Genomic DNA, 14,210 nt, shown 5'->3' on the forward strand with positions numbered 1-14,210 from the left:
GCATAGCTGGAAGGTTCCTCTGAACCTCCACCTCTTTCTCTGTCTCACACACACACACATACTTACACGTGTACAGGTAGTCTTCACTCACCGACTGCTTGTTCAGCGACCGCTCAAAGTTATGATGGAGATTTACGATGAGTCCTCAAAGTTGCAGCTGTTGCAGTGCCCCTGCAGTCACATGATCACAATTCAGGTGCTTGGCAACCAGTGTGCATTTATGACCATCACAGCATCCCGCGGTCATGTGATTGCCATTTGTAACCTTTACTGCCATCTTCCGACAAGCAAAGTCAGTGTGGAAGCTGGCAGGAAGTCACAAGTAGTGGACATGTGATGTTGCGCTTAATGACCAAGGGTGATTCATTTAACAACCATAGCCAGAACTGACAAACTGACATTGTAAGTTGGGTATAGTCATGTGACATTTCACTTTATGACCACATCGCTTAGCAACAGAGTTGCCACTCCCAACTGCGTTCAGTAAGTGAGGACTACCTGTACATACACATACAATCTTCTTCATTCAAACTCATGCATTGCAACAATACAAGAAGTCCAATGTCTTCTATGCTCCTTAGATATCACTCCAGCATTGTGCAGCTGTCTAGAAGTAGCATCTGTTGCTAAAGCTACAGATGTATATGGTGAACTGAAAGGCATCCACTTCTGCAATTTCTACTGAAATACAATGTAAAATTTCCTCTCTCAAATTATTTTCAGTTGGATTTTACACTTTTAGTAACTCTCATGAACTACCACTAACCTCATCTCAGTAATGAGCTCAGTTACATTTTGTTAACATAAAAACCAACTTCTGTGACTTCTTTCCAAAGAAAAATTTACCAGAATTACAAATATATTTCAAAATAATGCATAAAGTAAGAATAATAGGTCTATCATTCCTTCTATAAAAAAATTGGAAAAATTCTCAGTCAGATAAAAAACAACAAGGGGCCCTAATTGTATGTGATAAGTCACTGGCAGATCTCTAGACCATAATATATAAAAGTAGGTGTAGATTAAAAAATATATTCTTTGCCAACTTCACTCCCAGAAAGTTGAATCTTAGTTGCAGAACTTCAAAAGTTGAAACAGAAAATGTAGGCAAAGCAACTGGAAACCTGACAGCAGAACTGAGAATTTTGTCAATTATTTAAAAAGAGGTGTATCTGCGAAGGAGGAATGCCTCAAAATAAATGAGGTTTACAACCACAGCTGCTTGTTCCACATTATGATATGATATTGGCCATATACATCACCATGTGATATTGTGATACTCACAAAAAGTAAAGGTGACTGGCAAGATAAGCGTAATACCCTGACCCATCATCTCCTCAGAGAAACTTGCCATACAAGATTAGAAAGACATTGGAAAAATAAAGATGGAAACTGAAGGGATGCGGCTACTTCTGCCTCAATTTCACCTTGGAGCATGAACTGCAAGATTTTGTGTTTCATTTTCTTGCCTTGCAGCATCCCTTTACAAGACAATTCATTTTAGTACCTGCCATCTGTATTTATTACACTAGGATTTCCAAGCAAATACTTTATGTGGCATTATATAATTGAAGCAAAAACGATTACCAAGCATCTCTGTGTGATAGATTTCCACATGAACTTTTCTCTGAATGGCATTAACTTTCAGTTCTGCCTACAATTTTAGAAATGCAATAGACTTTTGTTGCAATTCCTACTCGTTATTCACTTTCAAGGAAAGCTCATCATCTACTCTTAATATTCCATTAACTCATCATCCAGCAGATAAAATTTTCATTTTTACCCTGGGCAGCTTTTTCTCTCTTTCTGAAAAAGGTACTCATCAGGATAAGCCTCTCCAACTATTAGTTATGTCAACGCCTGATAGAAAATGTGAGGGTGAGCACACTTGTCTCATGTGATGCATTTCTTAGCTCATGATCCATAACAGGATCTTACGTTCTGAGATGAAACTTCTAGCTAGAAATAGCATATCTCCTAGACAGCATATGTCCTGAGATTGCTGATTAGGAGAGGAGGTAGTTGGGTGCTCCAAACAAATCCTTCCTAAGTCTTGTGCTTTCCAGCTGTGCAATTCCCAGAATTTGCAGGTTGCAAATCTCAGTTCATTTGGAGGGCATCAAGTTGGAAAAGACTGCTTCTGTGTGACACATGTTAAAATTGGATAAGGCAACACAAATGCTTGTGGAACCTATCTCCGTAGTTCAGTATCACTACTTGAAAAACCACAGTCAGTAGAAAAACGTATTATCAATTATGGCAAAAGTTGCTTTGAAGATGACTTGTGTATGCATAGTACAGTTTAGTGACTAAGGCATCTGATTCAGGAGCATATGCAGGCCAGCTATTATCCACTTAGTGGCAGGGGGAGAGGTCTTCAGCAACGTACAGTGCTGACCAAAATGCTCAGGCAAAAAGTCCTTCCACAAGAAATGTTTTTCATGCATATGTGTATCCTTGTTTTCATCTGTGAAGTGCAGCAAGTACAGTCTTATACGATAGCAACAGCCATAAACACCAAGGAGTCAGACAAGGAGTCCAACTTCTAGCCGTAAATATCAAAGATTACCTCACAGAATAAGTTGACAAGAAAAAACTTAACAGCACTTTGCATGTTACAGCAGAATGTTATCTGAAATAGCTCTTAGGAAACTGAAGGATATTGGCAAGGCATATGGGTTTCTAAAGAAAAGTGCTGAGATGCTGCACTTCTGGATTCATATTAAAGCAAACACTGAAGTACAGTAATTTAGATAAAACTCAACATTTACCTGAACAAAGCATTGCGATTAACCCAAAATGACCTTAAGCTAGTTAAGAAACATCTCATTTCTTGTTTGACGCATCATGCCCAAAGCAAGCATAGTTCAGTTCCCATTTGTGAATGTGAAGTTTCTGAATACTCTTGGCTTCCAGTTCAACACCTAAGTAAAATAAGAGCTTTCCTAAACAATAAATCAATGTGGAACTCAAGTACAATTTCTCTTAATACAGTGCTATTCCCACAGATGTTTATAGAGATATCAGAAGAGTATTTGGTTGATGCACAATGGAAGGTTAAGGGATGTGATTTTATTGATTTTGATTATGTGCCATCAAGTCAATGTCAAGTCTTAGTGACCACAGGATGATCTGTCTCCAACCTCAGCCTTCCGATCTTCCAACAGTACATTCATTGCCCTGTAATTGAGTCCATTCACCTTGCAGCTGGTTGCCTTTTTTTCTCTTTGCTTCCACCTTTCTCAGCATTATAGACATCTCCACAGAGTTAGGTCTTCATATAATATGTCCAAAACATAATAATTTGAGCCTGGTCATTTGTGCGTTGAGTGAGAACTTTAAATGGATTTGATCTATGGTTCACTTGTTTGTTTTCTCGGCTATCCATGGTATTCTCAGAAGTTTTCTCCAACAACAAAGTTCAAAACTGTCAATATTTTTTTTATCCTACTTCTTCAAAGTCCAATTTTCACATTCATAAAGTGTCAAAGGGAAAACCATTGCCTGTACAATTCTGACTTTATAGGTATAGACCATCACAGCATCTGAGTATCTATTCCAAGACCTCCATTGTTACCCTACCAAGTGCTACTCTACAACAAATTTCTTGACTGCTGGTTCCTTTACTATTGATAGACGATCCTGAGACAGAAGCTATTCATTACTTCAATATTTACATTGTCAATTCTAAGTCTGGTTATTATACCTGTCATGAGTTTGACTTTCTTTATATTTAATCTTAGTTCCATTTCTTTACATCTTCTTTATTTTCATTACCAAAACTTGCAGATCATCTGCATTTTCACCTATCATAGTGGTGACATCAGCAGGTTATTGATATTTCTTTCTCCAATTTTACACCTGGCTCATCTTCCAATCCAGCCTCCCTCAATATATATACAGCACATAGAATAAATAAGAAGAGACTATACAGTCTTATCTCACTCCTTTGCCAAACTGAAGCCAGCATGTTTCACCATATTCCATCCAGACTGTGGCTTTCTGTCCGGTGTATAGGACAATGAGGTGTACTGGGATTCCCATTTTCCTAAGGACATTCCCATTTTTCCTAAGGACATGGCTGAGCCATTCTATGATCAATGAAGCACACATTGACTTCTCAGTATTATTTGGCTTTCTCAATTTCAGTATACATCCACATATCTCGTTCCACAGCCTTTTCTAAAACCAGCTTGAACATGTGGTATCTCCCTTTCCATGTATGTCTCTAATCTATATTGGATGATCCTAAACATTCCTCCTCCTCCTCCTCCTCCTCCTCCTCCTCCTCCTCCTCCTCTTCTTCTTCTGTGAAATTAAGGATATTGTATGATAGCTCGCACACTCTATTAAGCCTCCCTTTTTTTTTGACATTGCTATGTAGATTGACTTATTCCAATTTGTTGGCAACTGCATCATCCTCCAGATTTACCAGTATAATTTAGTTAGAAACTTTGTCAATTCAGCTTCTGTTGCTTGCCATATTTCTGTAGAAATTCCATCAATTTCTATAGCATTCAGATTTAGTGCTGATCTAACTTCATCTTCTAGTACTAAAGTTCTTGGAAATACAGAATATCTTAGATATTGACATCTCCTCTGTACAGAATGTCAGTATACTCCTTCTATCTTTGTTTGATTTTCTTTGAATCAATTACTATTTATCCACTGACACTTTAGCATACCAATTTGAGGTTGGAATCTCCAGAGATCTTCAAGAAGACTTTGCTTGTTTTTCATTTCTGTTTCCCTCTTCAATGTTTTTGCAGATTTTGTTGCTCCTTATTTCTCTATCAGCTCTCTGAAGTCCTCTGTTAAGTTCCTTCCTGAGACCTCTGTCTATCTTGGCTTTGGCTTCTCTTCTTCACAAATTCCACTGTTTGTTCTGACATCCTGTTTAGTTACTTCTGTTTCTTGGTCTTTGGTAGTCTCTTTTCACATTCATCCTTAACAACTTATTTGATTTCATTCCACAGCTCCTCTGGTTCCCTATTAATGAGGTTCAGGACTTCAAAGCTATTACTGATCCTCTTTCTGAAAATGATGGATATGGAAGAACAGATAGTATGTTACTATTTCACATCCAATACCAGGCTATGTTCAGTGCAGGAGAGAAGAGCACACTGCAGGAAGACATAAGAAGGAAACTCTTACCACAGGTCCAGCAACTTTGAGGTTTCCAAAGAACAACAAATTACATCATACTTAAGATGTGTGGTTTTTAAAATGTATCATTTATAATCATAATATTAGTGTTGTGGTGCAGAGAACAGAGAGGAGACACCCATTATAAAGCCTTCAAAACTGAAGATCCCTGTTTCTCTATTTACAAAGGAGTACAAAAATGTGTGCAGTAGGAACCAGTTATTCAAAGACTTCTTATCCACCTTGTTTCATTCTTGCTGAGACTCCTGTGAATAAGTTTGTCAGTTTATTATAGTTGCATATAAATGTTTAGGCAGCCCTGGTCAAATTGTATGTTCCATACAATTTATATGTATGAGCAAAGTGAACAAAAGTTGACACAATATCCACATGGTACAAGGTTACAGACAACATCTTTCTGTAAATTTGAATTCATATCTACTATTTATCTGCAGTTGTTTAGAGATTCAGAATAAAACAACAGTGAATACAGCCAATTAATACATTTGGGTACCATTTCAGTCAGTAGTTTGTAACACTCTCCTTTGGCAGAAGTAACAGTTTCGAAACATTTCCTCCAACCAGCTAGAAGCCTTTCTGTTCTTTCTTTCAAAATTTTTCCCACTCTTCCTTGCAGAACTCTTTTAGTTCAAAAATATTCTTGGGTCTCCCAACACGCACTGCATGTTTGAGGTCTCTCCATAAAATTTCAACATGCTTAGCTATAATTTTTAAATTCATTTTCAAACTTTTCAGTAATTTGACAGGCCTATACATTACCATTAATACATTGTATATATCATTAGAAATGTGTACATTATAACGATTTCCTAAACTCCAAAAATATTCAGTGGCCTGTTCCAGTTTGTTTCACCCTTATTCGTTTTTTATTAACCTTGTAGCAATTTAATAAAATTAGTAAACTTGTCACGTTCACAATATTCTAGATTAGTTTTGTCATGAATCATTATAATAAGGACAAGTATTTAGCATTTTAAATGCCACAGAAATACTGCTAATCTGTCATATTTATCTGTGATGAAATCATTTAAGGAACCTAATAAGGTGTTTAGCAAGTTCTCCAGTTATCTCTAATTGTAGTATCTGTCTAATTGCCTGGATGATTACTTCTTTCCAAAAAAGTCGGCCACATGTGGAGATAATCTCTTGCTTGTTTACAGCCTCTCCAACAACTAGATAATATAGCAGAAGTGCCTATTCTCAAGATATTCTTAAGAATTAAATATATATTGGCCATAGTTCAGTGGAAGGATTTCTGTCACTTTAAGTATGCTGATTAGTGTTGTGTTATAGTTTATTTTAAATGAACTATTTGCTTAAACACTGTTGCAACTGGAAATCATAGAATCTTTTTTTAAACAATTTGAATATTCTGTCCATTTCATGTATGCAAGGCAAATGCTTTTCTTACATGTTAGAATTTCTCTCTCCTAACAGATAGAATGCATGGATGTATGATAAAAACCTTAACTAACTTCTGAGAGAATTACAGATCATAAGGAAAGAAAACATTCCTGATCTTGCCAATGTCACTAAACGTAATAACTTTGCACCAGACCCCAATTATGCAAAATTTAAATTTTGTGTTTTACCTTGGACATACAAATTGAAATAATTGCCATGTGTTTAAAAATAAGCATCTGCTCAGTGCTTTGCAGATATGGCAACAGACAGCTGAATGACAATCCTCTAGTTATCACTAGTGGCAGTATCTCTAATTACAGTATAGCCTGATAACCTAGATGACTTCTGCTTTCCAAAACTTCTCGGTGAGCAAGTCACCCATTGGAGAGGTTAAGAAATACCAGTATTTTACAAGTGAGGTGTGAAACATATGGCACCCGAGCAAAGTTTCCTAGGTCTGAAGGTGCAGGACTGACTCTGAACATAAAATCATGACTCCTCCTTTACACTGTGGATATGAATAGAAAAAATCTGAGATAGATGAAACACCCACACTAAAACTGCCATGCTTTGCTTGTCCTACCATATAGTATTTCAGGGCCTAGGGGGAAATTCTTTGGTGCTGTAACAGAGTATCACAAGAAATAGTGACCGGGGGTGGAGGTAATCTCCTCCTCCTCCTCCTCTTCCTCACCCATCAGTAGAAATGCTATGTGTGAGACTCTTAATTCTGTCTTCGCAAAGCCCTATGAAATGACTACTCCTAAATGAAGAAAGTTATGACAATATCATGTGTCAGTGGAGTTTTTCATAACATAAATGGTTGCTATGACTGCACTATCTTCAGACGACCAATAAAAACAGAAACCATCAAGCACCACATCTCCTGAACTGCCATCAGCCATAATGAAGTAGAGCCATATTTTAGAGCAAGTGATCAGCCTGCTCTGTTGCCTTAATGTGATATAACTTTACCCTTGGTGCTGTTAGGAAACCTTCGTATGATTCACTATTTTGAGGACTGCACGCATTCATGCACTGCACCCCATCATGCACTGCATACAATCCCTTTACATGCAAAGCAAATTCTACGCTGGTCCCTTCCTACAGGACAGAGATGACCACAAAGACTGAATAAAAAATGTTCATTCGGTAAATAAACCCTGGTGGCAATAGAGAAGAAGAGCAATCCGGAAAATACCGAAGGACAGAATTCTGGGTCCTGGCGGGTTGCTAAGGGGATCAACCTGCAGGGCATGTAATTAAAGATTCATTAAAAAGGGGCTCACTGATTAGGGCGTTGATTATAGTACTTGCATTCAGATATGACTATGCAGACTCTCCGCATACCCAAACTGAACCTCATGTCTGACTGCAGGTCTTTCAGCAGTCTCCATGTGTATTTTTCAGCAGTCTCTATATATTGTCCACAATACGTGCTTTGCAGTCAGCCACTCACCCCTGGTAAGATGCCAAAGAGAGATGAACATCCTGTAGAGGAATATATAAGAACGGCTCTGGATTTGATGATAAATGTCTCACTCTACCAAGTCTAGGAACATAGTCTGTTAAGCTCACCCACCGCCAAATTCCCCACAATGATTATTCACAAATCACTGTGTCTTCCGTTGGACTGGGAATTTCTTATTACTCTATCTAATTACTGTAATTTTACCAAATTTTATTTTGTTTGGCCTCAGTCTTAAGTAAATACAATTTCTTTCCTCCACTTGCAATCTCATTTTAAGTATTAGGAAAATAGCAAAGGAAACAGTACTATTTTTTATTATGCTCTGGGGTCTTTTTGGAGGGGGGATTATCTCAATCTTGTCCAACCTCAAAAACAAATAAACAAACATATAAACCCCACTACAAGGAATTTTTATCAGAGCTACGTGCATGAGAAGTAAGAGGAATCTCAGTCTCTGATATGATGCTACAGCCTGAAATGGTATTTTCCTCTGTTGTTCCACCAAATATTTTTGGCACTTATCTGCTACCTTATACCATGCACTAGATATTTCTCATACCCAATTTAGAATCTGTTTCTCAAACCAGTCTATCACTTTCTATTCTAACACATACTGAAAATATTTCTGGCAAATATTTCTCCAGAAGTTCTCTTGCTTAAAAATATTTCGAGTAACCTTAGTAATTGCACCATGCTTTCGATAGAATGAGAACGGTTGGGAATCTCCAAGAACAGAAAAACATACACGCAGTCCTCCCAAGGAAGACTGATTATCTGAAAGCATTCTCCAAACCAAGCTAGTAGTTAGAATACATATCGAAAACAGGCCTCCATAAGGCAACGACACAGACCCTACAGAATAGGACCAAAGGAGAAAAAAAAATCAAACAGTTCAGTTCAGACTAGGTCCTTTGCATTATCATTTATTTTTAACAAGATGGTATGAGGTAGAACCTACTCAGCGTAAACAACATCATCTCACAGTACCTTGCTGGGAATGCAAGAGCAGGACAGGCCCTTCCCAAACGATTAATGAAGCTGTGGGGAGACTCATTGCAGACCTAGCCGGTTGTTGCCCTCCTGCCTTCTGCAGCACAGCTCCCTTGTTCAGTCCTGTACAGTCTGAGTGCTAAGTCCTGATTCATGGTTTCAGGCTCCAATCAGGAATGCAGCCATTGAAAACAGAACTATTTTTACTCTTGACCAGCCACAGCCTCTCTGTTCCATAAAGACTTCTAAAGATAAAACTAGTTAAGAGAGAGAGTATGTGTGTGTGTGTGCATGAACTATGGTTCCCCAGCATTCATGAAGCTTCTAAACCATGGAGCTGTTTACAGGGAAAATTGCGATAAATCAAAAGTTATATATTTGATTCATATTTGATTTGTATTTCTAGCTATAGAAATCATCCTAGAAATAGATAGCAAACAAAACATTTATTTCCCTTTCCCTTTGTACATTTGAGATAAAGCTTTTTCAAAACAAGACATGTCCTATACATAAAGCTGACATATGCAAAATAAATACATAAATAAACAATCCTCTACCTCCCCTTTTTGGTGGGGCACGCATAGCTTACAATATGAAGTAGCAACCCTAAGAGTAAAGAGATCCAAAGTTGGCATATTATGGCCTGGTTCACATTTTCTTCAACTGAGAAGAAACTCTGCACTCTTACAATAACAACTAACCTTTTCTGTACTTCAGCTTCTCTTCTCCAAATTCCTGTTTTTATCTGTCTCTCTCATATGCTGTTTCCCCACAACTCAAGGGGTGTTACCTTCCCCGAGCTCTGATTGTTGTATCCTTCCTAAATATCAACAAATAAAAAACTGGCAGGATCGTATTTTACAAAATAAAATAAATCAATACTTTCAGAGACAATACTTTTCTATCAACTAGGATGCTACAGTCCCTGAAGATGACACACTCACAAAATGCAAAGGCGAGAAACAAAACTATCTCCCAAAAACTCATGGCCATTTGTGAAAGGACAATATAATGAATTCTTATCAGGAGATACATGGATTCTGTACGGCAGAATGGATCCAAAGCTGGGGTCATTGCAAATTCCCATGAATTCTATTGCATTAGAGGCATTGCATTTTGCATCTACAGCATTTTTTCAAAAAGAGTTTCTGTACAGATCCCAAGTCTCAGACCCTGAGCTGCTTCACAAGATAGTCTGCTTGCTGGATGTACAATGTTCAATTACTTTTTGAAGTTCAATTTAAAAAACAAACAAACACGCTTTTCATCAGTGCTTATAGACAAAAAAGAACACATCAGGGACCTCAATAACAACGTGTGTGTGAAACATTGTTCTTTTTTTAAAAAAAGGTCTCCACACTCCTCTTCTGTGAATGCTTAGAGTTATAAAAATGAAGGAAATATGTGGGCCAGCTAAAATTTCCATGGCTTCAAAAGCACTTTGCTTCCAGCTGCTTTCAAAAACTTTCCTCTTCATATTAAAAAGTCAGACACTTTAATCAGAGTGGAACAAGCCTCTTAAAACAACAATAACAAAGGCTCCCCAATACATTGCTCTCCTTATTCATCCCAACTCTCCTGAATGAGGAGCTCCTTTTTATTTCAAAAGCAGCCTGAAAGTAAGTGGGTTATATCTTCCATGCCCAGTACTCTCCCATACCAGAAAATGTCTGGAGTTCACATCCAATCTCAGTCCAAGAAGAAAAGCACTTTCAATTCTGATGCTTCATGAGGGATTAAAGGGATAAGGCACCCCACACAAGGGGTGGAGGGAGCAGAGGAATTCACTTTCTACTGAGTCCAACTATTTGTCCATTGCCTGGCAACAACTATCCATAGTTTCAGGTGGGAGTTTTTTCTAACCCCACCTAGGGATGCCTGAGACTTTCTGCATATTGTATTGAACACATGCTGGATTATGGCTGTGACCCAGAAACCATATGGCTCTGCTTACCCACTCTCTTTTAGGCTTTTAGGCAGCACACTCATGTACCCACAGCCTTGGAGTCCTCCTTCTCACTCAGATAGGCACAAAGATTCTCCAAAGGTTGTAAGATCAGCTCCCATCGTATTCTGAGGAAGCCTATAGAGATCGCAACCTTGTTGATGAACTCCAGACATTTCACCTTTGTCACTGTAATTGCTGGCCAGTATCATGTGAAGTGTTTGTGGCCAAGGTTTGTAGCAGCAGGACAAACTGAAAGTAGAGTTGTTTTATGGTTTAATATGACTCCGAATCTATGGCTATGTGTTAAAGATCCATGCGTTTTCCCTGGCTATGTCTTTTTTTGGTTCCTTCAAGTCAGTTTTTTGTTGTTGTTGTTTTAACTCCTGGTGACTGCCCGGACAAGTCCCTGCAGTTTTCTTGGCAAGGTTTTTTGGAAGTGGTTTGCCATTGCCTGCTTCCTAGGGCTAAGGGAGAGTGACCGGCCCAAAATCACCCAGCTGGTTTTGTTCCTAAAGTGGACCAGAACTCCCAGTCTCCCAGTTTCTAGCATGATGCCTTAATCACTACACTAAAGCTCTTGGCTCTTATTATGAATGACTAATCCTATATATTTTGTGTCTCTACATACAACCAGGTAACCATTTAATATCTGAAGCCAAAGGCAACCATTAAACCGCATATTAGGTAGAAATGTAATACAAAAAACAATGTACCTTATCTTGTTCCTGCTTGCAAATATTATGGACTACAATTCCCATAATCCTTGATCACCGGCTACTATGCCTGCCACAGCTTATTGGATTGGTAGCCTAAAACATCTGAAGAAGACCCAGTTGCAGAAAACTGTTGCAAGGTGAAGCCATGGCCAGTTTGAGGTGCTGCAGAGTACAATCAATGCTTGTTCTGCTTTCCATGAAGCAGCTTTAATGATACACCTGCAGCCCAAGTGAGGTGTATGAATTGAAACGAAATTAGAAACTGGCATGGACATGATTTGTTCAGACTATAACCTAAATAAAATGATGGTTCTATGCACTAGTCTGCCCAGCTAGTATACTACAGGACACTGTTCTAGTTGTCAATGTTGCTCTTCCCAGTTCCTTCTCCTTAATTCATACTCCAAATTCAAATCTGGCATCTTTGGAATGCTAACCATGTACTAATCCACTGAACAATAGCTCCATTTCTAGACTTTTCACAAAGCTGGAGAGTACAGCTGGGACATCAGGGTCCCACTCACGCAAGAAGGCCAAAGAAAGGATCTGACTTATCAAGAGTGTCACTATTATCTGTTACCATACAGTTAAAGTGATGCTCCCTCCCATTTACGGACTGAGTTCTACTTCAGTTCCTTTTCTTTTTCAAGCTAAAACTACCATAGCTGGAAAGACTCCCTAAAGGCCACTTTGTCACCTTGCAGTAACTGGACTCAAAGCTGTATTTCATGGCTTTCTCAGTGCACTGTTCTTTCACGCTGAGCTCAAAGTACTGCTTCCTATGTGGCCGCTATATTTCTCCTTTGATGGTCTTCTCCCACAGATTCTAATGGGAACACATTATGAGATGTACTAATGTACTTAAGGTGGACTTGTCCCTCCTCCAAAAAACAAGAATCCCTTTTCAGATTGATTTACAGCTATGTCTTCTACATATATCTTCTTCTGACCACTCTGCTATGGAGACCCATGGCACAGATCAAACCCATGATAAACTGGGATGATTGTGATGGAGCTAAGCACACACATTTTACTGGAAATCATCTTCCATGCTTTTCTGAAAGCAGATACTAGTCCATGGGTGGTTGAAAACTAAAAAAAATGCACACACTAATTTACTAGTGCACCTTTTACAAAACCCTAGCACAAAAAACATAAGCACATGTTTCGCCTCTGATTATTTCTAAGATGAACATGGCTATCACCTTTCAACCTAATCTATCGAAATCAGCTTGTGCTGATAAAAATGAAGACGCTTTCACTTTGGAAGACAATGTAATCATCCGTAATACATCAATGTTTTTAAAAGTACCTGGAAAATGTAACTAACTTTCTTCATAAATGCTCAAAATGAGCCACCCTAGTGTGTAAAATGGGCTGCAGCATATACATGTGTCAACATGGTCGTGTATGTGCAGCAGAGACCAGAGACATCCATTACATTATTGCAAAGGGACCTTATGGAGATTCTGGGAACAGATAGCCTAGCAGCTAACTCCTGCTGAAATGTCAACATTTGAAGGAAAAAAAAAAGGCTTCTGATATAGCCCGACCATTTTCTATATCACCATCAGGACTGAAGCATCAGAAAAAAAATCAAGTATCAGGTAAGTAGGAATACAATTGCTCTTTAAATCTCTCTTCCCCTGTCCCTTTCCCTATCCTTCAGTTGCTAAGTAATCTTTAATTTTACAGCCCTTACCCACTTCCCACACCCTCTGCCAGGAGACTGGATGTCAGCCTTGAACTGCCAGACTGCACAGATGTAATACGCTATTCTTCCTCTCTCTCAGCAACAACAGTGAGCTACTTTGCAGAACTGATGTAACCCAATTGCCAGCTGCAGTACAACCTCCTGCCGCTGAGCAAAATATGAATATATGTATGTATATTTCTATTTCTATTTACTATCTACTTCTATCTCTACTCTATCTACTTCTATTTCTACTGGGTTTTTTTTCCCCCTCGTGGGAAGGTAACCTCCAGATCCAATGGCTACAATTACTCCACAGATTTTTGTTATGTACACAGACAGTATGCAGGAATCCAGTATTTGCAACTACATATATTTTTTCTAGCATCTTATTTACCACCAAAGAATACTACCACAAATCTTGGCTAAAACATTGTCAGAATTAATTTGCTCCAATGTATCCTCTCAAAGCACTAAAGGCCTTGTGTCTAGCACCTTCAAAATAGTAGAAATAACAATTATGTCCATCCAACGTAAGCATTTGCCACATTAATGAAAGCCAAAAAGTTTGTACTAAATGGGCAAGTCAATTTCCTACTAGAAACTGACTACTGATTAAAACCGTCCTTGCAAATTGCTCTTTGCTTCCCTGTCAACAAGATCGGTCAGTGATCAGTCTTGGTCTGACTTAGATTTACAGATAACAGAATCGGGAGTTGTAAACATTTATTACTGCTAATACAGCCTTTCTATTATGAAGTGCCAATTGTGTGAGATTGTGGGGAGGCTGGAAAAAGAATGGAAGGGAGCAGACATGAACAA

The 14,210-nt window shown here is 38.4% G+C and overlaps 1 protein-coding gene across 4 annotated transcripts in view; it reads right to left on the reverse strand.

Annotated features, from left to right (window-relative positions):
* The window catches only part of LOC103061032 (tetraspanin-4), a 678,932-nt gene that overhangs the window by 323,712 nt on the left and 341,010 nt on the right, over positions 1 to 14,210 (reverse strand). For 2 of the 4 annotated variants that reach the window (XM_088146074.1, XM_088146071.1), the window contains exon 1: positions 9,029 to 9,247. The exons of 1 other annotated variant lie outside the window; for it this stretch is intronic. Coding sequence is in view for 1 of the 3 variants with exons in the window: in XM_088146071.1 (XP_088002197.1) it covers positions 9,029 to 9,095 (67 nt within the window). In the remaining 2 variants the exon portion in view is untranslated. Of the gene's footprint in view, positions 1 to 66; positions 172 to 9,028; positions 9,249 to 14,210 lie in introns of those variants that run through there. One more of the 4 variants, XM_088146073.1, reaches the window with a different exon arrangement.

Source organism: Python bivittatus, unplaced genomic scaffold, assembly GCF_059951505.1.
Source record: "Python bivittatus isolate LINGU-HERP-01145 unplaced genomic scaffold, Pbiv_v1 ctg000480_np1212, whole genome shotgun sequence".
Classification (NCBI taxonomy): Eukaryota; Metazoa; Chordata; class Lepidosauria; order Squamata; family Pythonidae; genus Python; species Python bivittatus.